This window comes from Equus przewalskii, chromosome 4 (assembly GCF_037783145.1).
Source record: "Equus przewalskii isolate Varuska chromosome 4, EquPr2, whole genome shotgun sequence".
NCBI lineage: Eukaryota > Metazoa > Chordata > Mammalia > Perissodactyla > Equidae > Equus > Equus przewalskii.
Window position 1 is genome coordinate 8,464,870 of NC_091834.1, and position 27,895 is coordinate 8,492,764.

The 27,895-nt window shown below is 42.7% G+C and overlaps 1 protein-coding gene across 2 annotated transcripts; it reads left to right on the top strand.

The window, feature by feature from the left end:
* The first annotated feature begins 64 nt into the window (after nucleotides 1–64).
* EPDR1 (ependymin related 1) lies at nucleotides 65–27,895 on the top strand. 2 transcript variants are annotated; one of them, XR_011538933.1, is made up of 4 exons: nucleotides 231–643; nucleotides 5,953–6,093; nucleotides 25,081–25,289; nucleotides 26,437–27,895. XR_011538933.1 is itself a non-coding variant. In XM_008522436.2 (3 exons), the coding sequence occupies exons 1-3, from the start codon at nucleotides 366–368 to the stop codon at nucleotides 26,631–26,633; spliced, it is 684 nt and encodes a 227-aa protein (XP_008520658.1). In that variant the 5' UTR covers nucleotides 65–365; the 3' UTR covers nucleotides 26,634–27,895. The 2 variants fall into 2 exon arrangements, 1 of the variants encoding a protein (XP_008520658.1); XM_008522436.2 differs by lacking the exon at nucleotides 5,953–6,093 and having other exon boundaries at nucleotides 65–643.

A 27,895-nucleotide genomic window follows, 5' to 3' on the forward strand; every position in this document is an offset into this window, starting at 1 on the left:
ACCGCCCCCTCTCCCTTTAAAACCCGGATGCCCTTCAGGATGCTAGTGGCACCACTGCCACTGCATTTCCTGTTGGCAGCAGAGAGCAAGTGAAAACAGAAGCCACAGCGGGCAGCGGCCCCCTGCAGAAACACCTCCCGCGCCATCCACCCGAGGCTTCCCAGGCCCCTGGGCCCGGCGCCCCGGCCTCGCCGGTCCTGATCCCGAGGGCGGTGGAGGCCGCCGCGGGCACAGGCAGGACCTTCGCGGACCGCACTCCCGCACCGGGCGGGGGAGCGCGCCTCGCCGCCTGCGGCGCCCAGGCTGTTCGGCGCCCCCTCGGGCTCGGGCTGGCCCTGGCTGGGCGCAGGGCGCTGGGGACCGCGATGCCGGGGCGCGCCCCACTCCGCGTGGCCCGGGGGACCCTGGGCTCCTGGCTGCTGGGCGGCCTCTGGGTCTGCGCGCTGAGCGGGCTCTGCGGCCTGGGGGCCGGGGGCTCCCCGGGGACGCCGCGCCCGTGCCAGGCGCCGCAGCAGTGGGAGGGGCGCCAGGTGCTGTACCGGCAGAGCAGCGGGCGCAACAGCCGCGCCCTGCTCTCCTACGACGGGCTCAACCAGCGCGTGCGGGTGCTGGACGAGAGGAAGGCGCTGATCCCCTGCAAGAGGTACGCGGGGCACGGGGGGGCGCGGGGGACCCGGCCGGGGCGAGGTCTCCGGGGCTGCGCGGCGCCTGCTCCCTGCTAAAGAGAAACTTCGCAAGGGGGCTCGCTGGGGACAGCACGGTCGGGGGCTGGGTGGAGGGCTGGGCCCACCGGGGGTGGCCAGTCAGCGGGTACTCTGTGATACCCAGCGAGCGGGCCGGGAAAGAACCCGGCAGGGGCGGGATGGCTCTGCCAGGCGCCCCCAGCCCAGGTCGCCCGGGGTCCGCACACTGCTGAGTCAGGCTCGCGGCTCGTGGAGCCCCCTTCAGCCTAGGGCGTGTCTTCTGCGCTATCTTCTCTCTTCCAGGAGCCATCTGCCAGGGAGGCACGCAGAATATATATTTTGTAACAATTTTTTTTTTGTATTTTAAAGGAATATGACCACACTCCAAAAGGTGCGGGGATCGATAGAAGAAAATGTCACCCACAAATCACCCTGTTACAACTATTAAAACTTTGGTCTACTCTTTAAAAAATTTTTAAAGCAAGTTTTGCATACCGTGACCGAAAAACATATATTATCTGGATCTTTTTTATATAACTTGATAGCTTAGGTGTTCTCATTGGCCATTTCATCAGTTGGCCCCGTTTGTTTTTAATGGCTGCGATATTCCCTAGAGGGGCTATACTTTAATTTTTTTTAACCGCTGGTCTGAAAGTTTACCTTTCCATATCTGTTGTGACAAAGGTCTCCCTGTTTCTGAGACCTCGTCTCGCTTCTGACCCCTTTAAGACGTGGTTTCTGTTTGGGATCACCACTGTCAATTCCACAGCCTTTCTGTTCTTCCGTTTGCTTCCTTTGGCCTTGTGTTGCCTCTGGGTGTGGCATTTGCATCACTAGGCGTGCCGTGTGAATGTCAGCGGGTTAAGGCTCCAGTGGGTGGTAAAATCTATGGCAAATCTTGATATTTCACCTATAAGCATTCGTTCACGTATTAGGCATCTTGAAGAAAGTACGGAAGTGTCAGAAGCTTTCAAAGCAGTATATTCAAGAGTGCAAGATAACGCATCATAGAAAGGAAGCCATGAGTGCCGAGGAGTCCAGAAGCCGCTGAGTCATCATGGGGCACTGGGAGTATCCATGAGGCCTTTCAGAAACATGAATGCTTCCAGTTAGGTCTTGAAGAACATAGTATTAATAATCACAACCACCAACTTTGAGCACTTATTACATAGTAGGCGTGGTGCTGAGGACTTTCCACATATTAAATGATTTAGTTTAAATCTCACAGCGTAGGTTTTATGATTTCTATTTTGCAGACAGAGAATCTGAGGTCTAGGGAGACTAAACGACTTTCTCCAGATCACACAGCTGGGACATGAGGAAGCTGAGTGGATTCTGACACCTATGACATACATGGCTCTCATCCATCCATCCATCCATTCATTCATTCATTCAACATGCATTTTTTTGTGTCAGGCCTTGTGTCTAAACAGAGTGGGGTCCTGGGTTTCAGGGAGGTCATAGTCCGGGGGTGGAGCACCATACATAAAAATTCCCATGCAGTGAGATGAGGGCTGAGCTGGGTGTGATGAGAGCACCTCAGATGGGCCCCTAACCCAGGCTTCCTGGAAGAGGTGAAACATGAGCATGTCCCAAAGTCCCTGCACAAGCCCACCAGAGGTGGTGTGGAGGAAAGACTGGTGCCGGGCTGTGGGTGTGCCCCAGGACACTCTGGAGCAGACCGGGCTAGGACGCCGAGAACTGCAGGCCAATCACTAGTAGGACTGAAGCGGGGAGTATGATGGATTGGGGAGCCACTGGAGGACTTGTAAACAGTGGAATGCCATGACTGGATAATATAAAGACCACTGGATGTGTCATTGAGAATAAAGGAGAGCAAGCGTGGAGACAGAAACCTGACCTAGGGGTCTTTTATGGGGTCCCAGTGAGAGATGGACAGTGGCAATGGTGATTGTGAAAGGCAGATGCGCTGGGAAGTGTTGAAGAGGTTTATTGAAGGATGTGCAAATGATTAGGTGGTATGGGGCTGGCGTGGCGAGGGACAGGGAAGGGTCGAGGAGGAGGCCCCCACTTTTGACTTTTGATGGCCTGGAATGGATGGCGATGCTGTTCCCTTTGATAGGCTTTGGCTTTCTGCACTTCTGATTAGGGCTCGGTTGCTCCTCTTTGTGCGCCTTGCTGGGAAGGCTGGCGCGTTTGTGGGGAACTGAGGAGTAGTCATGTTGTGGGTGGACCGGAATGCCCCAGAGCACACTGCTGAGGCGGAGGAGGACGCCAGGAGAAGGATGGGGTACATCCCCCGGAGGGAGTATGTTCACAATTACAAGATTAGGCTTTAGAGTCGGAAGTGTCTGGGTCTGAATCCAGATTCCTAACGTGGGTGTTTGGGTAAGTTACTAACATTTACTGAGCCTCAGTTCCCTCATTTACAAAATGGGAATACTCATAATGCCTCATTTATTGGATTGTTGTGGGATTCAATGAGTTCAAGCAGTAAAGGATTCAGTGAGTTTCCAGTGTAAAGCAGACACTGTGGTGTCTGACACACAGTGCAGAGGGTGCTTAGCATATGGCCATGGTTGTCCCCATTACCACCGCCATCGTCACCATCGTGGTAAATTTACTGTGGCCCAGAGACTGGCTGCCAGCCCTGGGGCTCAGACACTTGATCTGGCAGTGCGCTCAAGGGCCCTTCCTTTGGGAGCTGACTCTGGAGTAAGCAAGCTCAGATGCTAAACTGTACATTTCACTGAGTGCTGTAGCTGGCTTGGGGGCCAGAATCCTCAAATTCACAAGACGAAGTCATTCTCTCCCTGTCGGCAGAACAATGTGGGGAGCCAAATCATAATGAGCAGGTTGTGAGCAAAGAGTTGGAGCAAATTCATTGAATCTAATGATTGCCTGCTCTAGGCTAGGTTGTAGGCTCAATGCTGAGCGTTCCATCAGGAATAAGACAGGCCAGCCCACGGTAATCAGGCCCAGATAGAGTGACCCATTCATTTTCACCACAGACACGACTTGTCGCTGGTTCTATTACGCCACCCCAGTGCTGCTGGCCCAGACTCCCTCTGCTCTGCACAGAGCCTGGTGCGTACTGCTCAGGTCTGTCTTAGCAACTCTTCTATGTTTCCATGATCAATTAATATGGTCTTCAGATGTGTGTCTTATATCTTTAGTAAGGTCTTGGCTAAATCTTCCTGGCCTAGAAGCTTTTTTGTCCCCATGTGGTGATTTCTCATTTTTCTGCCCCAGTCCATCAAGTGTCGATTTCACAGTTGAACTTTTAGAAGGAAATTTTCTTCCTTTCCTTTGCAACTTCTTGGCAAGGTTGTGTCTCAGAGTTCCATCTCTGGCCCTGTGTCAGATGTAGAAGAGAATGTTTAGTGCATAAATGCATTTTTAAGCTCTTTAAATATAGATTTGTTGGGATAAACTCAGAAAATGTTTCAGGTATTAGTAGTCTGGCCAAGAAACCAGATGTTATTTGAAGAAAATATGGATGGGTTGTCTCTTCACATTTATTAGTAAGTTGAGAAGTACATTTTAGAATTGGATCAACTTCTTAAGATTTTTATTTTGCATCCAGATAGTTATGGAAAATCTCACTGATAGTTACTGTGAATGACTAGAATTTTCCAGGCTTTCTTTTCCCTGAGATGATGGAAAAGATTAAACGACTTTACAAGCTTCAGATAAGACAAGCCTTAGCAAAGAACGGGAAATATTAGTAATTGATACTATTTTGTTTTCTGGTTCCAACTATCTTTCCTGACTCCTTGATTAAACTCACAAGTATTACAGTTGGAAGACTGAAGGGAAAGCAAGAAGATTATTTTCATATTTCAGTCAACATGTTGAACTTTAGGGTGAGGCAGTATAGATCCTGAAGGTTAGACCACCAATAACTTACCACTCCCGCTTACAAAATGGTGGCTTGGGTGTTGCAATTAATGACGTAGAGTGAGCAGAGAGGCGTTAAGAGGATATGCACCAGTAATCAGGGATAACATCTTAGAAGACGGTTCAACTTCCAATTCTACTTGTTTGGGGAATTTTTTGTGGTCAAAGATAAGAGGGAAAAATGTCTTAAGTGGAGTGGCAAGTGGATTCTTATTCAACTTCTCATCAGTTCATGTTTGTCTCAGTTTTTCCAGACTATTCTATTTCTTGGAGAACAGAATATCGTCTCTCTTCTCTATTTTCACAGAACACACCTAGTGTAGTGGAGAAAGCATGGGCATCCATTTAGACAGTCATGGGATGCTACAACGTGGCTTCTAATCCTGGCTTCACTACAACAAGGTCCTTAGTTTCTCAGAATGTCAGTGTTTTTCATCTTTTAATTTAACTTTAATGATATCTACGATGCTGATACTAAATAATATTTAGGGCTTCTTTCCTTTTTCTTTAATTTTTTATTGAGGTTATGATAGTTTACAACCTTGTGAAATTTCAGTTGTACATTATTATTTATCAGTCATATTGTAGGTGTACCACGTCACCCTTTGTGCCCATCCCCCACTCCCCTTTGCCCTGGTAACCACTAATCTGTTCTCTTTGTCCACATGTTTAACTTCCACATATGAGTGGAATCATACAGAGATTGTCTTTCTCTATCTGGCTTATTTCACTTAACATAATACCCTCAAGGTCCATCCATGTTGTTGTGATTGGGACAATTTTATCCTTTTTTATGGCTGAGTCGTGTTCCATTGTTTATATATACCATATCTTCTTTATCCAATCGTCAGTTTGTCAGTGGGCTCTTAGGTTGCTTCCACGTCTTGGCTGTTGTGAATAATGCTGCAATGAACATGGTGGGGGGATGGGTCTCTTGGAATTGCTGATTTCAAGTTCTTTGGATAGATACCCAGTAGTGGGATGGCTGCGTCATATGGTATTTCTACTTTTAATTTTTTGAGAAATCTCCATACTGTTTTCTATAGTGGCTGCACCAGTTTGCATTCCCACCAGCAGTGTATGAGGGTTCCTTTTTCTCCACAACCTCTCCAACATTTGTTATTTTTTGTTTTGGTTATTTTAGCCATTCTAACAGGTGTAAGGTGATATCTTAGTGTAGTTTTGATTTGCATTTCCCTGATGATCAGTGATGTTGAGCATCTTTTCATGTTAGGCCTTCTTTCTTAAAGCTGGGTACAGATAAGATTAAGTGATATCACGAAAGCACTAATTGTACTTTTATTATATCAGGCTGATTCCTGTTTCTACCGCGATAGATTGAACTTGACATAGATTCTAAAATTGTGTAGATAAATTCAAAGTTCTTTTTCTTCCTTCTCCTTTTCAGCTAAGCTTGCGTTCATGGGTAGAGAAAAGAAGAGGCTACCCTTAAATGCTTTGGCCCCAAACCCAGAAGGCTCTCCTCTCCGTGGAGCCTGCCTGCATGCTAAGGGACTGAATAGGACTGCTTCCAGAAGGGCCCCTCCAGGTATCTGCTGTGGAAGATTAATTCCAGGGGGTGTTATCACAGTAGGTAACTTCAACGATCATGCGTGTTTGAGAATCAGGATAAGGTTTTTTATTTCTTTAAATATATAATTTTATTTTGAAATTATCTCACACTTATAGAAAAGTTGCAATTACAGTACAACAAGCTTTCTTCCCCTTGAACCATTTGAGAGTGAATTGCCAGTTTGATATCCCCACACCCCCAAATACTTGAGTGTGTCCTACAAACAAGGACGTTCTCCTGCATAACTGCAACGCGACCGTAAAAATCAGGACATTAACATGGATTGATTTCTGCCGTCGGAAATTCGGATCTCATTCAAGTTTTGCTCGTTGTTCTTTTCCTGTTCTTTGTAGCAAAAGGACCCAGTTTCTGTTCATGCATTGTGTTTAGTTTGGTGGTGTGTCTCTGCCTGGAACAGTTCCTCAGTCTTTCTTGCACTTTGATCCTTTTGAAGATTACAGGCCAGTTATTTGGTAGAATGTTCCTCGATTTGGGTTTGTCTGATGTTTCCTCATAATTAGATTCCAGTTATTGACCTATAGTAGCAATATCACAGAGGAAATCCTCTGTTCTTATTGCATCCCAAGGTTTGCTTTGATCACTTGATTAACTGATGTCTACAAGGTTTCCTCAGTGTCAAGTGACACTTTTTTACTTTGCAGTTAGTGAGTATTTTCTAGGGAGATATTTTAAAACCATGTACTTACCTCATTCTTCATTAAACTTTCAATTTATTCATATCAGCCTGGACTGAAGGATTCTCATTGTATTGCATTTACTCTCACTGTTTATTTTGATGTTCAAATTGTCCCCGATTTGGCCAGTGGCAGCCTCTTTGACATGTCTCTCTTATTCTTTGAGCACTTCCTTGCATTCTGGCACCACAAGATATTCCAAGAGCATCTGTACTTTCCCTGCCAGAGTCTGGGAATAAGCCATTTCCCCAGAAGCTCTGATACTTTTACTGGAGTGTAATATTTGGAAGCCAAGATCTTTGCTCTAGTTATGCTCATGGCTGACGGGTGGCACTGCTCCCAGACCCTTTCCATTGACAAAGCAAGGGGCTATAGGTTTGAACACACACACACACACACACACACACGCACACACACAAACAGAGTCACTCATTCACTCACTCATTTATACACACATTTACATCTATATTTATTTCTAAGCTTCCAATTCTAATCCATAGAGTTATTTAGGCCAATACTTGCAATTCGAATCCACCACCACATGGTTCCTTCTAGTTTTCTCCTGTTCATTTTTGTAACTCCTTTTTCAGACAGTGAGAAAATGGGCTCCCCTTACTCAGTTGCAGTCGGTAACCAATCGTGCATTGCTGTGATGCCCCCTCCCTGCAGAGGTGCCCTCCTGACCTCGCTCCGGCTCTGTGGTGCAGGCCAGGCCATGTACACACCACTCCTGCTCGGCCCTACCTAGTGGCTTTAGACTAAATTGTTCAGTGAGAGGAAGGGAAGGTCAGGTTACATTTTTTCGGATGTTTGTTTTGGACTTCTCAGAGTAACATCATTTCTCAGGATAAATCCTCAGAATATGTCTATGCGGCTAGGGGAGGTAAATTAGTATGAAACGTTCAACAAGTTCATTTGATCATGAACCCTGTTTTGAATGGATTGGGCTTTTGTTTCAGGAAATCGCGACTTTCAGAATTTCAGGAGAATGTCTCCTTTGCCTTTCCTCCCTCCCCTTGATCTCCGATGGCCGAAGCCAGCATTTTCTTTTATGAGCTCAGGAAGTCTAGCTGCTTGTGGCCTTTTGATCCTCGAAAAATAAACCACGCTGATTTGCAGTACTGAGTTTTTCCTCAAGAAGGAGATTTTCTTGGAAGCACATAAAGTTTGCTTTAAGAGTCTTGATTCAGTGGGTCTGTTGACCCAGGATTTCAGAGGGTTGATGCTGGAATGTGGAGGGAGAAGTGAGAAGTGAGAAAAATCAAGTGCCAAGGAAGATGAGCCCAAGGGAGTAAAGAGCCTGGTGGGGTATAAGACTGACTTATAAATAGAAGCCAGAGGTGGTCGTCATACTGCTCTGAAAACATCTTTGCTTCTCTCCAATAACCTTGAGCTGTTTCTTTCTGATTCTGACCTTGAAGAGGGTGGTCAGGGGCAAAGTGCCCAAAGACCTGAAAATATTCCACCAATTAGTGGTTTGTTTTTCCTGGAATTAATGTGATAGTCTTATATTTCCCCAATTCCAGTAAAAATCTTCTATTTTTCCCCTTTATAATTTCTTTTACCCATCTTTAAAGAAAAAATTCTTCTCTCAATCCTACTAGCTGCAACCCGATTCACCCCTTCTGCTTAAAGCAAATCTCATACTAACTCCCATTTCTGTCCTCCCGTGCTGTCTGGAACCTTCTCCACCAAAACTCTACTGAAACTGCTGTGGTGAAGAGCAGTGCGCTCCACATTGCTCATCAAGTGATCTTTGGTCAGTCCTCATTTTATTGTTGGTCGTTTCCTCCATCTTGGTATACTTTCTTCACGTGGCTTTCAGGACACCACACTCTTCTGGTTTCCCTCCTTCTGCCTCATTTCCTCTTCTCAGTCTCCTTTCCTCTTCCTCCTCTTCTCTAAGACCATTAATGGTGGAATGTTCCAGGGCTCAGGCTTTCCATCTCTTTACTTTTTTGTCTATACCCCTCTCTTGGTAATCTCATCTAGGTCATGGCTTTCAATGCAGTCTTTACACAATCTCTACACGTCTCTACACGAGGATGCCCACATCTGTATCTGAAGCCTAGAGCTCTCTCCTGATCTCTACACTCACATCCCAATGCTCAGTTGAGTTCTTCATTTCGACCTCTACTGGTCATCTCAAACTCAGCATGTCCAAAACTAATGCCAACCCTGCAAACAAGCAAACAAACAAACAAAAGTTCTTCCTCCCGTGGTTTTTTTATCTCAGCTAATAGCAACTCCAGTTGCTCAGGATTAACTCTTGGAGTCATCCTTGAATTCTTTTTCTCCCACTTGCTGCAAGAAATCCATCAGCAAACCCTATTGACTCTAATTTTGATATACACCCAAAATTTGAGCTCCCCTTACTGTCTCGGTCCAAACCTTCATCATTCTTGCCTGGATTTTTTGCAGTAGCCTCTTAATATGTCCCCCTACTTCTGCCCTTGCCCACTTTGATCTGTTTTCAACATAGTAGCCCGAGTGATTCTGCTAAAAAGTGTTGTCTATGTCACTTCTCTGCTCAAAACCCTCCAATGCCTTTCTGTCTTTTGCAGAGTAAATGTCCTTACAAGGGCTCGGCCACCCTATGGGATCTGCTCCTCCACCCGCTCCACACCTTGTCTCTGACTTCACTCCGTCATCCATCTGTTATCACATCACCAGCTCACTCATTCCAGCCCCCAGCCTCAGCATGCTTACTCCTTTGCCACTTGTTGTTCCCTCCGCCTAGAAGGCCTTTTCCCTAAAAACCTGTGTGGCCCACTCCCAAATTAGACTGTCTCTCTTCTTCACATTCTTATACACCCCACCTCACTGCCTTATATGTTGAAGATACTTAACCACCATGTAACATATTGTTTAATATTTGTTAAGTCTGTTTCCTCCTCTCCCCGCCTCCCCTCGCCCAAAGTAAGGCTCTGTCAGGTCAGCGATTTTTATCTGGTTGGTGCTATATCTCCAGCACCATAGAACAGGGACTGACTGAATTTTTTTTAATAAGTGAATGAGTAATAATGATAACATATATTCATTGTAGAAGGATATTTAAAATACAGATATGGAAAGAGAAAGAAGTAAACATTACCAAAATTGTCCAACCACGGTGACTACTGTTAACATCTTCTGAATATCCTAGGAATTTTCCAGATGTACAATATACATACTGTAGCACATACTGGTTCATAATGGGCTTTTCTATCATCTTTGAACTCCCGGCTTCTCCTCATTTAGGTCTCAGCTCATCACCTCCTCAGAGGGGCCTTCTGTGACCATCCAGCGAACCCCTCCCCACAAACTGCTCTCCATCACATCTTGGTCTGTTTTCCTCAGGACGCTATCACCATGTGACTTTTTCTTGTCAGCTCGTTCGTTTGGTGTTGATCATCTGTCTTTCTTCCCTGGAGTGAGAGGAAAATGTTATCAGTCTGGTTTACCACCAGATCCACAGCACTTAGAAGTGCTTGGCACGGTGTGAGTCTCAATAAATGTTTGTTGAGCAAATAAATACCCTTTTTATGGCTTTTGGATTGCGAGCATTAAACACGTTCAAAGTGGATAATCTAGATAACAGAGAAGAGCATAACAGAGTAAAGATCGCTCATAATTCTGCCACTCAGGATTAACAACCCTGATATATGTGCTTCTGGATTTTTTTTCTATTCCTGTTTATACAACTTTAAAATGAAAATGGAAACATGCTATGCAATTTTTTATTTAACAAAATATTGTGCATTTTCTTATGCCACTAAGTAATCTTTAAGAGAATCATTTTTAATGACTGTGTGTTATTCGAGCTAATGGATAGAGCACAGTTTCTTTAAGCAGTCCCTTATTATGGGACAGTTAATGTTTCTTTGCCCTCTATTTTTCACTAGTAGAGACAACTACATGTATAACTTTGGATTTGAGTACAATTATGTGTGTACCATTTTTTAATATATTTTGGATAAATTCCTAGTTAAGAAAATGACAGAAAAGGGATTCACACATTTAGAATATGAGTGTCCATGTTTCCTACACTCATGCCTAAGAGGAGTCTAATGATTTTTAGTGATTTCTAATATGATAAACAAGAAACACAAGGGCAAAATGACATACCTGCAGTGATGTCACCCTCTGTGTGATTCTCACTCTAATGTGAATTTCTCTAATATTTCACAGTTAGGTCACCTATAGGCTGCTGGTTTAACAAAGATACTTTATCATGTTCAGTAAATATTTTTCTGACCTATTTTATAAAGAATTTATTCTAATTAGGATAGATATTAAATTTCACCAACCTAGTGATTTGTACTAATAGATTGCCTACCATTAAACCATCTTTGCATTCCTGAAATACACTCTGATTATATATTATCCTTTTAATAGTCTGCTTGACTTGATTTGCTGGTATTTTAAGATTTGTTTTTAATCCATAGCTACAATTTAGCTTCATCTGTAGTTTTTATTTTTGTCCTTCCTATATTTTAATGTCAGATTTTTCATAGCTTTGTAAAAGAATTGGGGAGCTTTCTATGTTTCTCTATGCTCTACAGCCTTGAGGTTGGAAAAAACTAATTCGTGAAACCATTTGGACCCAGCTCCTTTCGAAGAAGTAATTCTTTGATCTCTTTTTAAGTGCAAAGATGTGAGATCTTAGTGGGCCATTGTAAAGATTTTTTTCTCTGATTATTCATCCACTTAACTTTCTGCTTCATTCTGAGTCAGTTTTGATTATTTATATTTTCCTAGAAAATCTTCCATTTCATCAAGATTGTATTTATCCTCATAGGTTTGTACATGATTTTCTCTTAACTCTTAAAAAACTGCATCTTATATACTGATACCTTTTTTCCTTCCAAGTATTCTATATTTGTATTTTCTATCTTTTTCTCATAATTATATCTTTAAAAGTAAACTCAAAGATTTATGTAAAGGTTTTATAGTTTATTATTCATTTATATTTTACATTATGTATCTCCTTTGTTAATAATGATTTTTGGCATCAAATTACACTGCACACCCATATTTTGAACAGTTTTCATGCAGGTTGTAGTGGAACCTCCCTAGGAAGGCAGACCACAACCTCCAGAAAAGGATTCCCAGTGTCCTTTCATCCATGAGCCTCTCCCCAGCTGTACTCTCATCAAACACTGTCTTCAGTGTCTCTTTTGCTCCTCAATCTCAACTTTGGAGAATTTCCCCCAATGTGGGCATTGAAAGCTACCCAAGAACCAATGGTTTCCTTCAGAAGCAGTGCCTCTTAGAATCGAGAGGCTGTCCAAAGAAGGAGGCCCCCAGCAGGGTGTCTCCATTGTCCTCAGACCCTCCAAAGAAAGGAGAAACTCTTCGGACAGATGGCGCCCGAACAGAAGCAGGCAGCTGCCCCTGGACAAAAAGGCTACTTTTGTTGTGGCTAAAGTTAGATCTACTGGGAAAGTTCCAGCGTATGAGCTCTGCCGGTGAGTGGGAGTCACCAGCCTGCCCTCGAAGAGTCACCAAAGCAATGCCCCAAGCTCTTCCCATGTCTTAGTCCGTTCAGGCTGCTGTAACAAATACCACAGACTGGGGAGATTATAAGCAACAGAAATTTATTTCTCACAGTTCTGGAGGCTGGAATTCCAAGATCCAGGTGCCAGCATGGTGGAGTGAGGGCCCTTGTCCAGGTTGTAGACTTCTTGCTGTATCCTCCCATGGTAGAAGGGGCCAGCTAACTCTCTGGGGTCTCTTTTATAAGAGCACCAATCCCATTCACGAAGGCTCCATCCTCATGACCTAGTAACCTTCCAAAGGTCTAACTGCTAATGCTGTCACCTTGGGCGTTAGGTTTACAACATATGAAATGTGGAGGAGACACAAACATTCGGATCATAGAACTCAGAGAATCTGCTGCTCTGGAGCATCTCAGAAGCAGCCAGGGGAGATGCTGGCGCACAGGAAGATGGTGGCACAGGGCCAAAGGGCACTTGAGTTCCTTGGTCTGATGTAGCATTGTTGGCTATGGGTGCGCTACAACTTATGAGAGATATATATATATAGTTATGAACTGCCAGACTAGTTGGTGTGGCATCCGGGAGCAGCCATGATGAATGTAAAGCCCTCTGAGGCTGCTTGAAAATACTTGCAGAGAAGACTGTGGTGAGCCAGCCCATCTGCATCAACTCCAAAGTTTCTAGAACATTCCTCCCTAGTCCCTTACTGAGACATCTCTTAATATCCTCTGGAATTGTAAGGCCTACTGCCCAGAGTGTCTCACCAAGAAGCTGCTGAGCCAGGATGTCCAGATTGGGAAAGGCAGATATTCCTCTGAGGAAAATGCCTGAGCCAGTGTGGAGCTAGCTGAGCTGGCTGAAGTCAAGTGGGAGCAGCACCTGCTTCAGGATCCCGGGACAACTCTTAGCAGGGGGCCCTGCTGGAAGTGGGGAGGTAGAGGCAGCAAATGTAGGGAAAGCATGAGAGGACGGAAGTTCTCATTTCAGGAGAAACGGGGCAGTGGACCAGTGGAGAATTCTACCATCCCACACCCTTGAGAGCAAAGGATGGTGGGGAGAGAATCTAGCCCAGATCTAATATCTATTGTAATGTCCTGTCAGGGGCTGTGTTCTGGTGTGGTTTATGTGTTTCCTCCTGATGTGGCAGTCCTTCATCTCCAAATCAAGCCCTCCACCTGTCCCCTTACTCACACACTCTGTATTTCGGACACCGATTCTCCTCCTGGTCCAGCTCTGGGTACTGTCTGGCTTACTCTTGGGACCCTAGAGGAGGCATCCTCATGATGTCTCAGTTCTGCTTAAGGAGTTAGAGAATAAAGCTTGGGAATCTAGCTTTTTGATGCCAGAATGGCTTCTTTTTTAAAGGACAAGTATTTATTTAGGTCCCACTTAGTATGTTGAAAAGAATTTAAAGTGTTTGGATGGCTTCTAGTCTTTCCTTCTTTCACCATGCTGAGTCAAGCCTCTGAAAGGTCAACTTCTTCACTTGTTAAAACACAGAGGAATTTTTATAGTGCGTGTGATTGTACAAATTCTAAGTAGCTTTGCCACGAGGTCTTCTATTTAAGAAGAAACAAATTATTGTACTTTTCTATTATTCACTGCAATTTCTTTTATACTAATATTCTTATTTATCCGAATCCTTTATTTTCGTTCAGATTTCAGCCAGCGAGAGAACAGGTTCGATTAATTTTCTTCAGAGAGGGTGCTACTGGGGTGATATACATTCATCATTTTAGACATTTTGAATATCTGAGAACGTCTACTTATTGCTGTTGTACATAACGATAATTTTAGGGTGTATACAATTTGTTGGGTAATAATAGTATTTGACTTAAAAATTTTATGGCCTTTAGAGCTCTAGAAGAGAAGTCTGTTACCAACTAATTTTGATTTAGTTTTAATAGTTTTGTTTCTGCTCAAGTTTTTGTACATTGTGTCCATCATCCTTGAACTCCACTAACATCTCCAGTTATATCTAGGTGTAGGGAAGTTTCATCTGCTTTTTCTGGAGGTTTGATGCTGTTTTCTCTGTTCCTTGTAGAATCTCTCTCTACCTACATGCATTGGTTTTCTTACATCTGTCTCCCAAATTTCTTATCTTTTCATTAGCCTTTTCAACACTTTATGGAGTTCTGGAATAACACCTGAGTTCTGGAATAATACCTTTTGATTCGCTGCTTTTTTGTTTGTTTATTTGTTTTTTTGTTCAGTTTTTTTGTTTATTTGTTCGTTTCCCGTACCCTATCTGCTTTATATTGCCTCCAGTGCATTTTCTATTTTGATAATCATGTTTTTCATTAGAAAGCTATCTTTGTGGTCACACATTATTCCTTTTTTTTCATAAATACAGTATCATGCCAAATCCCAGTGAAAGTGAAAAATAAGATTTATATGTTAGTTTTATTCGCTGTTTTCTGGAAGGGTGTGTGTGTTTATATTTCAACATGGTAGGAACTGACATATTTCTACTGAAAAGCATAGTGCTGACTGGGTGAACCTGACTATCATTGTACACCCCCAACCTCCTTAATACCCCCTGCTATGTAGTTCTAGAAATCACTGTGTACCATGGAGACATGGATATCTCAGTACTAATGAGGCTGTTTCTTTTAGTGGTGGTGAAAAAAAGTCAGCTTGAACTAGTGTCTCATGAGGATTTTTTTATTATCTTCCATCAGACGAAAGAATGTATGCCTACACATTGCCAATATTCATCCAGATACATTTTTGGAAAAAAAAATCTTCCAATTTCTTGAGCACCCTTTTCTTCTTTTGAACTAGAATCCAAGTGGTGGAGACCCATCACCTGACAGCTTCTTAAATTGCACACATAATTATTTTTTGATTTTACTTTCCCTGGGGCTGCATTCTCAAGTAATTTAATTTTCCTTTTGTTATATGTGGTTGGCATTAGACTGCGCAATGAGTTTGTGTCTAACACAACAATTTTGAAATAGTGTTTTTCTTTTGTGTCTCATAATTTCTGTAGGGTGTAACTCAATCTTGATGTACGCCAGAATGGCAAGTGGCCGCAGCTCAGTTCTTCCTGCTGAGAGTCAGAGAGCCGGCATGCATTACTAATCTATTATATTGCATATTGAACAAATCCAAAGTTTGTCCAATTTCTTCCATAAAAGCCAAAGTCCTCTTGCAATCACAATATAATGTTTGTCACTCCCTTTTCTGTAATTTAATATATCTTGGATGGCCAAGCAGTTCTATGTAGATGGGAAGAGTCATTCCCTCCCCCCGTGGAGAGAGGCAAGGAGCACAGTGGTAATGAATTAGAATGAGTCTGGTAGAAGGTCAGACCTTGAGTCCAATCCTAACACCATTATTTACTACTAAGTTATGCTCTGAGTCTCATATTTTCTCATCTGTTTAAAAAAGGAAAAACAAAGCAAATAACATGTCAGCTAGCTGAATTTGCCGGTCTATAACCTCTGCCTTGGACTGTTTTTTTTTTTTTTCCTGACTACCCTGATTCAGGACAGAAAAACAATTGCCTTTGGCTAAAAAAGGCAGTAACTGTTTGAGTTCATCTACGCCCAGGCCAGGCTCTGATATTTCGGGTTCTATAATTGGCCAAATCCTGCTCATTCTGGAAGGGAAGGCTCTCAGAGAATTGTTGTAAAGAATCCAATAGATAATACCTGTAAAGCAGTGGTTTTTACTTACTTCATTTAGGGTGCTTTCAGCTGCAGGTGTCAGAAAAATCTAACAGAGGTTTAAACTATAAGGATGCTTGTTGTTTACATGTATCTGGTGATACGTGTTCCTGGGTCTGATTCAACAGGATATCCAAGGCCCCAGGTTCTTCTCCATTCATCTGTTCTGCCATTCTTAGAGTCTGGCTCATAGTTGCAAGATGACATGCTGACTTGTTGCCTCATGGCTTCAAGATGGCTGCCTCCACTCCAAGCATTATATCCCTACCCAGCTACGTTCTAAGATAGGTAATGAAGGAAGTAGCATAAGGACTTTCTTCTTCTTTTTTGAGAGAAGAGAAATTTTCAGAGTATTCCCTGTCCCCACGAACTTCTCTTTAGATCTCCAAGGCCAGAACCAATTATACTCCTCACTCCAAGGAAGACAAAGGAAGTAAGTATATTTTCTCAGCCTCTATATTGAGAGATAGGCAAGGGAGAAAGGGTGACAGTGCCTGCCAGGTCTTCCACAAAGTGGCCCACTGTAGCACTTGAGAATGCTCTCTCCTTCTTCTCTCCATCTCACCTGGATGAATTAACCCTTCTTTGTTACATAGTAGAATCAAGTCTTATGTGTGCAAGTTAAATGAGTAGCTTCTTTGTTAAACGTTAACTGATGATAATAAACACAACTATGATCAGACTTTCCTACAAAGTGGTAATTCCTTGCACTTATATAACTATGTTATACCCATTATCGCAAATCGTCTTCATAATAATGCTGTAAGCTTCCAAATTTTGGTCTCTCTTTACATATGAGAAATAGGGAGATTAAAATTATGATCATACAGCTCACCTGTGGTAGACTGGGAACCATGATAAATTGTCCTAAACTTTCTTAAAATGCCAGTCACATGATCTGTAAACCTTATCTTGAAGTAGGAAAACTAGACAGAAAGATTTTGTCCTGCCTTGTCATAGTTGGGGAAACTGTTAGTACCTTTTCTAATGGAAAGAAATTACTGAAGCTCTACATCCAGTTAAAAATTCCAGTGTTCCTTTTTGGAAAACAGTAGTATCTCTTCAAATATAAAATGGGAATTCAACAATCCCAGTCTGTAAATTTTTCACAGGGATATGAACACAGAGAGGCAAAAGGGTTTATCTGCAATTTATATTCAGCATTGTTAATATTAACAACTTGTGGAAATAATCTAAGTGGTCATGAGTAGGGGACTACTGACACAAAATGTGGTGCATATATACAAGAGAAATATGCATCTGTTAAAATTAATCTCGTTTATGAAAATTGATACAATCATTGATTAAAAATTCCCAAATAGCAAACTAAATCTAGCAGCACACTAAAAAAAGGAATACATTATGATCAAGTGGGGCTTATTCCAGGAATGCAAGGATGATTCAATTTTAGGGAATCCATAAACATCTATGAAAATAATCATGTGATCATCTCCTTAGTCTCGAGAAAGACAGTTGACAAAATTTAATAAACATTTCTGGTAGGAAAGCTTTCAATGGGAACTGATGGTTGCTTCCTAAATATGATAAAAACTGCATAGTTCTTAATTTACTTAATATTGAAACCATGGCCTCTTTCCCACTAACCCCAGGAAGGAGGCAAGAATGTCTGTTATTTCTCTTTTATTTAATATTGTGTTGGATTTATTGGCCAATATAATCAGAGAGGTAAATACAGGCAAAAGAATTAGAAAATAAGAGATGAAAACTATCGTTGCCGATGATATGGATGAAGTATATCTGGAAAACACAGCAGATCTAAAAAATAAAACTAATTCAAACAAGAAGAGAATTCAGGAAGGTAGCTGTATATAAAATTAACATGAAAAATCAATAGCCTTGATATGTATAAACAAAAGTCTGCTAGAAATAACAAGAGAAAGTTCCATCTGAAAAACCAATGGCAACAACAAAAGATAAACTACTTCTGAATAAATTTAAAAGAAATATGCAAAATCTTTATAGGAAAAAAAATTTCAAACACTCCTGAAATGTACAAAAAGACATAAAATAAGATTTGAAAGAATAGAAGGAGATTTTGGGGGGGGCATAGGATGAGTCAACGTCATAAAGATATCTATTCTACTTACGTTAATATATAAATTTAACTGAGTCCCCCTCAAAATGCCAAAAAGTTTTTTTGGATCTAAATAAATTGATTCTAAATTTCATATGGAAAAATTAAAAAGCCCAAATATCTAGGATAACTTTGGAAAAGAAGAAGGACACAATGGGAGGACTAGAAGATTCTACCAGATTATGAAACACACTATTAAGTTTCTGGGTTTAGAGACACAGGTGCATGAATAGGTAGACAACCGATGGAATAAAGTAGAGTCCTGAAGTGGACCCACATACGTTGGGAATTGCTTTTTGATAAAGGTGACATCTTAAATCACTGGGGAAAAGATGGACTTCTTAATCAATGGTGTTAGAGTAATTGGGAAAAGATAAAATTGCATCCATATCTCACACCAGACACAAGAATAAACTCCAAATAGGTTAAAGACCTAAATGTTAACAAAATAAAACCATACAGGGATAATGGAAAACATGGGTGAATTCCTTTATAACCTGGGAGTAGGGAAAGTTGTTCTAAATATGACAAAATCCAGAAGCAATAAAAGGAATTTGATTTTTTAAAAAAGTAAAACCCTTTGCAGTGTAGAAAACAATTTAAATAAAGTCAACAAACAGATGGCAGAGAAAAAATATCTGCAACTTATATCAGACTAAGATTTATGGTCTAATTAATAAGGCTAATTAATGAGGTATAGAAAATTGAGAAGAAAAACCCCAAAAGCTGATGTGCAGAGAAATGAACAGTAATTTCACAAAAGAAGAAGAGCAGATGGTCCTTAAACATGTGAAAAGATGGTCAACTAATGATAACGGGTGAAGGCAGATTAAAACCACACTGCTGAGGAAGGCTTCGGGGGGCCATATCTTGATCTGGGTTGGGGCTCCCAGTTTTTCACTTTGTAAAAATTCTCAAGCTCTACACTTTAGATTGACGCATTCTATTGTATGTATGTTATACTTATCCCCACAAAAAAGTTCTTAAAAAAAACCCTGACAGATAACATTGCTTACTTATCAGATTGGCACAAATCCAAGTTTGACGACATGGTCTGTTGGCAAGACTATAAAGAAAACAGGCACTCTGGTGTATTGCTGACCGGCATGCAAAGTGTACGACCCTATGGAAAGAAATCTGGTAATATTTAGCAAAATGCTTTTTGACCTGGTAGTTTCACATCTAGTAATTTATCTCAAATATACACTTCCAAAACAGCACATGATTATTCATTGTGGCTTTTTGGCAATATCATAGGAGGGGCGACAGCCCAACGTTCATCAGTAGGAGACTGACTAAATAAACAATGGTACTTACACACAATAAACTATTGTACTGCCATAAAAAAGCATGAGGACAATCTCTAATAGAGAGTGGAAAAGGCAAGGTGCAGAAAAGTGTAATAGCAAATTATCGCTATTTCAAACCTTTCGCAGCATAAAGCAAGCGAAATTGCTAATGTTTTTAGGAAGTGTGATTTTTATTTTAAGAGAAATGAGATACAAATATAAAAACAAAAACAGTAGGGGGGAACCTATCATGTTAAATTTAAATTAGAAATATCAATATGAATTAGTTTTTTTTTTAATGTAGGAAACTCTGACCACTGAAATGTCTTAAAGTAGTGACGTCCCAATGACAACGAGCACATCTACTGCCCTGATGTCGTTTCTGAGTTGTTCCAGGGTTCCTCAGAGAAATGGCTGATTTCAGATTTGGTGCAGGGAAAGTCCAAGGTGAGCACTGAAAGCCAGGAAGCAATCAGAGACTAATGGGGTTATGTCAAAAGTCACAAATACCACTTGGAAGGAGCTCCCACTGACGGAACTTGGGACAATTTGAGCATCACAAAGAATAATGACTTTAACTGTTTGTCATACATCAAATAAATAAAGACCTCAGAACGCAGAGTGATGATAGATAGATAGATAGATAGATAGGTAGGTAGATAGGTAGATAGATGTCATTTACTCTACTGTTGGTACTATTATGCCATCCTTCAGGAAATGCTTTTACCTACCATTAGGTGACAGTTATCAGGTAACAGGATGTTCCCAGCATCAAAGTATCACCCACCAATCACTTGGTAATTGCAAAAGGAAACCCTTTAGGATGGAGACATCTGGAGTCACCACCAGTAACTTGGTGATCAAAGTTAGTAGCTTGAATAGTAGGTGGGACATCACCTGCCTTCTGACGTGATGCCACATGAAGTACACAGTCTTACCAATGACAGGTTCTTTCCAAAAATCTTTAATCCAATTCTACTCAAGCCTTCAGTTCTCATGTCTAGTTTGTGGGACTGACAGAAGCTAGAGCAACAAGTTAAATGACACCATGAGGAAACTGTCAAAGGAATCTAGAATGTGTAAGATCTGCAAACCTGCGATGTTCACAAAGTCAAGGCCATGTTAAAAATAACAAAGATAGGAGTAGTGTTCCAGATTTTTGAAAGAGAGGAGATGTAACAGCCAAATGTGACGATGGAACCTTGCTTGGATTCTGATTTAAGAAACCAGCTTTAAAATATGTTGTGGGGGACAATTGAATATGGACCAGATATTAGCTGGTATTAGGGAATGAATTTTAATTTCTTAAGTGTGAAAGTCGTGGCCATGAGGCAGAAAGTCCTTGTTTTTAAGAAATATTTAGCAAATAGATAAGGCAAATATGACAAAATGTAACAGTTGTTGAATCTAGGTGGTAGGACTATTGTACTAATCCTTCAACTCTTCTGTGAATTTAAAATATTTCATAATAAATTAGGAAAAAGTTACTCCATAGATCTATATTTGACTTGGAAGGAGACCAAGGACAAATTTTTGAATTTAAAATGTAGGTTAGAAAACAAATAAATAACATTCACTCATTTCTTATAAAATATGAGTAGCACATATACTGAAAAATCAATATGATGTTTGCACACCCATTCATAGCAGTAGAATTCACAAGAGCCAAAAGATGGGAACGACCCAGTGTCCATCTGTGGATGAATGGATGAACAAAATGTTATGTATAATTCACTGGAATATTATTCAGCCTTAAAAAGGGAAGGAAATTCTGACACGCGCTATAACATGGATGAATCTTGAGGAGATTATGCTAAGTGAAATAAGCCAGCCACTAAAAGACAGATACTTTATGATTCCACTTGTATGAGGTACCTAGACTCATCGAGTTCATAGAGACAGAAAGTAGAAGGGTGGTTGCCAGGGGCTGGGGGACGGGGAATGTGGAGTTAGTATTTAATGGGTATAGAGTTTCAGTTTTACAGGATGAAAAGAGTTCTGGAGATTGGTTGCACAACAGTGTGAATGTACTTAACACTATTGAACTGTACACTCAAAAATGGTTAAGATGGTCAATTTTATGTTATGTGTATTTTACCACAGTTAAAAATAAAACTTTAAATTAAAAAATCAATTTATGTCTAGACACCTATGCGCAGAGTTATTTCTGTAAGTTAGAGTTTCTGGGCAATTTCTATTTCCTTTTCCATTTCTGTGTTGTTTGAATTTTTTGAATCAGTTTTGTAAAAATCAGAAACCTATTTTCATAAGAAATAAAAGTTCTGTATGCTTTTATCAGCACCACGCTCTAACCACCTGAGCTAACTGGACACCTAATGTGCTTTTAATGTTTTGGAAAACGTGGGGCTGGTACAGCCTGAGTTTTAGGAAGATGGATTTTCAGGAAACAACAGAAATTGCCCATATAGCCTGCAAATTTTGTTAAAAGCAACAAAAATCCTTTGTCCCATGAAGTGAGAGGGAAAATGGTGTGCTGGGCATTTCCTCTGTGTGAGCTTGCTGGGGAGAGCTCCGTCTGCTGGCCTCTCGGCTAGGCATGGAGAGCCTGACCTCGCTCACCGCCAGGCCCTCCAGGGAACTGTGCTTTGCTTGGTGTCTGGCCAGCGAGGAGGAGTCTGCACGCTGTCGCTGACCCAGGGCTGGCCTGCCTGTCTTGTCCTCTACGCCTGTTCCGGCACCTCACCTTGCTTGCCTGCACCCCAGGGGTGCGGTCTGTGACTCCTATGCTCACAGCTTCCTCCCCATCAGAGTCAGGCTTTGATCTCGCCTCCTGGGATCCAGTTTCTGTTGAAGTCAGTCTGTCCTTCGGGTCTCTGGTTATTACCCGCGCAGCATCCCAGGCAGATGACTCATTTCAACCCTGGCTGATCTCTCTGCATGTTGACCGGGCGCTATCAGGCTCCAGACCCTGCGTCCCATTTGCGATGAAGAACCTTACATCTGAACTATGGATATGTTCACACAAACATACAAGCCACTACAGCATCATGAAAATCTTCTTTTCCAAAACTTCACATGGAGCAGGACTCACTTATATCCACATGAGACTTTGAAAAGACAAATTATACGGTTCTACTTTGTTTCCTATTAAATTAATATTTTCTCTTTTACTTCAGGAACTGTCAACATAACCTCAATATCAGATTATGCCCTCCTTTTTAAAAATTAAATATTTTGAAAACGGAAAAGTACAGAGAACACCGTAACAAACACCTGTGTTCAGACCACCCAGAATTAGCAAATGTTAACATTTGGTAATGATTGTTTCAAGTCTAGAATTCTCGTTTTAAAATTAAATTTTACTTCTGTGTATCGGCAGAGATAGCGTCAGGAAAACAGTGAGGTTGGCAGTGTTCCTTTCCTGCTGTTCCCTCCTCTTCCCCAGCAGGTGACTGACCAGGCATCCGTGGCCCTTGGTTCTGCAGCCAGCCCTGCTGTGCCTCTCCCAGAACAGCTGTGCTGGCAGCTGTTAACCGGGGCTCAAGATGAAACAGTGGAGTCCTCAACTGTATTAGACACGAGTCCTGATTATGAGTCACACAAGAAATTCCAAGCAGAAAAAGGAAAATTTACTAGAACCAAGGAAACTTATCATAACTCTGCAGGGGGACCTCCAGGCACTGGGCCTCAGAAAAGAAATGCATCCGAGAAATGAGCAGAACAGCTGTTGGAATCCTGGCTTGTTAGGGCTTCTCTCTGCTTCATCTTGTACTCTTACTCAGTTCACAGGTTGGAAAATAGCCCCCCACGGCTTCTGCGTTGACGTATGACATGCCCAGCCACATCAAGAGACTGACTAGCAGACCTGTCAAAATTCCAAATGTCTGAAGGAGGGAGTCTGATTGTTGCGCCCCGGTCGGATGCCCACCTCTGGTCCAGTAGCTCTGCTGAGGCTGGCCAAGGTGGTGTCTGCAAACGTGGCTGCCAGGCTTCCACTTCTGTGATCCTGTGGTTTCAGGGGCTCAGGGCTGTTCTCAAGAAGGAAGCCCCTGTCTCCTGCAAGCGGCTGCATTTCTTCCTGGGGACAGTCATTGCAATTTGAGAAGCACATGACTGGAGTTTTAGCAAAAGCTAGGAATGACTCTCTAGGCTCGACACCTGGAACTTGGGAAAGCACAGAATAGTGAAGACAGCCACTCCTGAGGGCATACAGTACCAGTGTTTTGTGGGGGCCCTGCTGTCGTTAAGAAGATCATGGGACAGGATTTGTGTCTGGACTAAGATTCCCGTATTACTGATGGAAGGTACTCTGAAGTTGATGCTAATGTTTCTGTTTTCCTTCCATGAGTCTTGAGACCGATGTGCCAGGGACTTCACTGGACATGAGGAAGCAGTGACAAGCCAAGCCCAGACTCCTCCATAGGGCTTAGAGTTTGATAGGAGCCCTGCTTGTACAGTATAAGAGGGTGACTCCATTTTTGAGCAAGTTGGCATAAAATGAACGCTGTCCTTTCTTTCTGCATTCACTCCCACTTCTAAAGGTCTGAGCTAGCGTTTTACTCTTGTAAGCCATTTCAAATATCTTCTGGAATAAGCAGGATAGATATGTCTAAATACATAAAATGAAGCCATGTGTATATTTCTATACCAGCACGTAGAAAATAGAAACATACTATTCATGGTAGTACTATGTTGACCGTATGGACAGTGATCATTTATCATAATTTTTCCTGAAGGAAATAATTTTTAAGCTCGGACTTGGGATGGGGAACAGGTGTCCTCCGTGGGGGCTGTGGAATGGAGTGAGTCTCACATACCACAGATGGTTGGGTTTTTCAATCTTCATTTGCTCATGAAAAGCCACTTCTCTGGACGCTTCACCTTCTGGTGCTGCAAATTTCACTTTTTGTGGTCAGGGCTGCACCCTTGGTCTGCTGGACCAGCAGCAGTGGCCTGAGTGTTGGAGAGACAGTCAAATGTATGGAAACTCAGGGGCTTCATGCAACACCAAGAATCCCTGGCTTTAGGAAAGACACGGGGCTGGCGACCACACAGCATGCAGGGTGATGGCGGGGCCATCTGTGGACTCCAGCCACAGACTGAGAATACCTCGGGCTCATTACACTCATGGGGTGTGCACGGGGCACAAGAGACGAGGCTGGGAGCATGCAAACTTCACAGGGACCCATTCAGCCTGGGATCCCCCCGGCTTTTGTCCTTGCTCGTCTCAGCCTCCTCCCGGTATATGAGGGGCACCTGTTCTCAGAGCAACGACACCTCCCCAATGCCCTTTTCTCAGGACTGACAGTTGAGACAATGGCACACGGGTGCCTGGTCCATCCTCAGTGGGGTGTTGCCGTCCTACATTCAGTAGGATACCCTTGTAATTCATAGACTTAGTGCTGCAGGAATAACTCAGCCGTGCCAAGGGCCAGATCCCCCTGGGCTTCTGTGTCTCAAAGATAAGTCACAAACCAGGGCTGTGGCTTCCTCAGGTTTGTATGGCTCCTAAGCACAGCGTCTGGCCTATAACAGGTACATAATCGATAATTGTCCAATGAATAATCAGTTTTGACCTCTGAAAATTTTAATTATTTCATGTTCAGGTTGTTCATGCATCAGTGTTTATGAATAAGTAAATGATTGCTCAGCAAGCAAAACTGTTTTTTTGCTATTTTAAGTGTAATTTACATCAAAGGCCTCTATGCAGGTAAAAGGCGTGGCGTCCATAATTCCAAGTCCTGCACTGTTCTCTTCTAACCTGTCTTTCAGATTATTTGAATACATTTTGCTCTATAAGGATGGAGTGATGTTTCAGATCGAACAAGCCACCAAGCAGTGCTCCAAGATCCCCCTGACGGAGCCCTGGGATCCTCTGGACATTCCTCAGAACTCCACCTTCGAGGACCAGTACTCCATAGGGGGGCCCCAGGAGCAGATCACCGTCCAGGAGTGGTCCGACAGAAAGTCAGCTCGATCATGTAAGGGTTCAAGAAAGTATTCAAGTGATGCATCTCAGGGAGCGTGATGGGAAAAAATAGTTAAGTCCATTTAGGAAGGTAGTCGTTAGGGAAATGTATGAGCTTAATTGAAATGTTTAACCCCACTGAAGTCTCCGCGTGTACTCTGCTAATTGTCTAGCACCAGGATCTAAGCATCGTATTTGAAACACCGCAGGCTTCTGGCACCACCTGTACCTCTCTGCCACTTTGGCTGTTATGAGCTTAGCCTGGACTCCCACGTGTGTTGGTCCCCCGAGGCCAGTGACATGGAAGGCGTTTGTCTAAGGCATACATTAGAATCAGGTGCTTTCTTCTCCTTCTCTCGCCTCACTCCCCAGAGTTGCAGTGACCAGATCTACTCCATTGTTGTGTCTGCTTTTATACATAGATGTGAAGCTCTTCTCTGCTCTGTTGCCAGTACGCCTACCCCAAGACTGTTTCAAAAACACAGGCCTTTATGCTGTGGAAAATGGCATAGCTGGTTCCCCCCCCCAAATTAAGCCTAGAATTACCATATGACCCAGCAATTCCACTTCTGGGCATATACCCAAAAGAATCGAAAGTAAGGATTCAAACAGAGATTTGTACATCCATATTCATCTTCAGCACTACTCACAATAGTCAGAAGGTGGAAACAACCCAAGTGTCCGTCAGCAGATAAATGGATAAACAAAATAAGGCATATACATGCAATGGAATATTATTCGCCCCTAAAAGGAAAGAAATTCTGACATCTGCTACAACATGGATGAACCTTGAGGACATTATGCTAAGTGGAATAAGCCAGTGACTAAAGGACAAGTACTGAATGATTCCACTTATCTGAGGTAGCTAGAGTCATCGAGTTCATTGAGACAGGAAGTAGAGGGGTGGTTGCCGGGAGCTGGAGGAGAGGGTATGGGGAGTTAGTGTTCAATGGGCACAGTTTCAATTGGGGAAGATGGAGAGGTTCTAGAGGTGGATGGTGGTGACGGTTTCATAACAACGAGAATGTACTTAATGCCGCTGAACTGTACTTAAAAATGGTTAAAATCACAAATTTCATGTATATCTGATCACAATAAAAAAAATACAGACATTTTGCCAATCTTCTATATTAAAAAGTCGACTTCCCCTCCTCTTACAGATGAAACGTGGATTGGGATTTATACAGCCAAGGATTGTTACCCTGTCCAGGAAACCTTCACCGTAAATTACAGTGTGATATTGTCCACGCGGTTTTTTGATGTACAGCTGGGCATTAAAGACCCCTCGGTGTTTACCCCCCCGAGCACGTGCCAGACCGCCCAGCCGGAGAGGATGAGCGAGGACTGCTCCTGGTAAGCCCATGAACGCAGAGATGACAGCATGGGACGCCAGATGCCAGCGGCCCCAGCTCGAAAGGGATTTGAGACTCGAGGAGATGAGAATCTTCGTTGGAGATAAATATCATAATTTTAGGAAGATAAACATTGATGTGGATTTTTTTTTTGTATATATGATTTTGACTACTCAAGCTATGTTTACAGAAGGGAATAGAATGGAGAGTAGGTGGTGATATGAACTGAGGAGATGGCAAATGTGGTGTAGCCTGTTTGGGTGCGCGCTTCTGCGTGACGCACACAGGGCTGAGTGTCAGAGGGGCGGTTCGCCTTGGGAGGGAGGTGTGTTTCACTGCTGACAGTGCCGCCCCCACCCCATGTTCCCTTAGCTACTAACAAAGTCATCCCTCAGAATCCCTTTCTGGCTTAAGAGCTGTATGGCACGACCCAGCTGGGAGGGAATGAACGGCTACAGTACGAAGGAACTGTTCCTCTAAAGAGACGTTTTAAACAAGAGGGTTTGGAAAATGTTAATGTCTATCCCCAGGTACGCATGAGCCATGTATGCTTCCTTTTCTCTATGCAAGAGTATTAATCTATGTGCTGAATCGTCACATACCTGTCAATAGACCTAAAGAGACAGGGAGTATTCTAAAAATAGCACTGAACTGGGCGTCAGGAGATGGTTGTCTCTGACATCCGGGACTAGAATTTCCTTGTACCTGAACTCCTTGGGTCAACTAAATGCACTATGCTTTCCCTCGCCTCGGCCTTCCTGGGCCCTGTGTCACAAGCTCTCTGTCTGACATCTGCTCCTCCTTCCTGGGTCAGCGCGTGCATCGCCTTTGGAGAGCTGCTCCCAGGCCTGGACTGGGTGCACCTTGCGGCTTGAGCATGCTGTTCTCACCAGGCTGTGTGTTACCTGCCTGCACTCCCAGCCTGGCTGTGAGCTCCTTGAGTACGGGTCCGTGTTCTGTTTACTTTTATATGCGCAGCACCAAGTAAGTGCCTGGCACGTGGTCAGTGCCCTAAATTTTGGTAGAGTGGAGAATGCTAGCCTCTCTGGTCCTTGCTTCCTCATCTGTGAAATGGGATTGGGTTTGCTGATCTCCAAGTAGACTTGCAGTAATAAAATTTATTATTCTAGATTCTTCTGCTATTGCATTGCATCTGGCTATCTCTTTGTCATTTATTACCAGGAGAAACGTGTGACATTTATATTACACTGAAAACAATCTGTATTACTCACAGTTTATGTTATTTCAATAAACGAATTTAATTGCA

Excerpts from the sequence above, each read along its gene's own strand:
- EPDR1 (XM_008522436.2), top strand. The coding sequence starts at position 366 with ATGCCGGGGCGCGCCCCACTCCGCGTGGCCCGGGGGACCCTGGGCTCC. Across the intron at positions 644-25,080 it reads GCGCTGATCCCCTGCAAGAG|ATTATTTGAATACATTTTGC; the intron begins GTACGCGGGGCA and ends CCTGTCTTTCAG. Across the intron at positions 25,290-26,436 it reads CAGAAAGTCAGCTCGATCAT|ATGAAACGTGGATTGGGATT; the intron begins GTAAGGGTTCAA and ends CTCCTCTTACAG.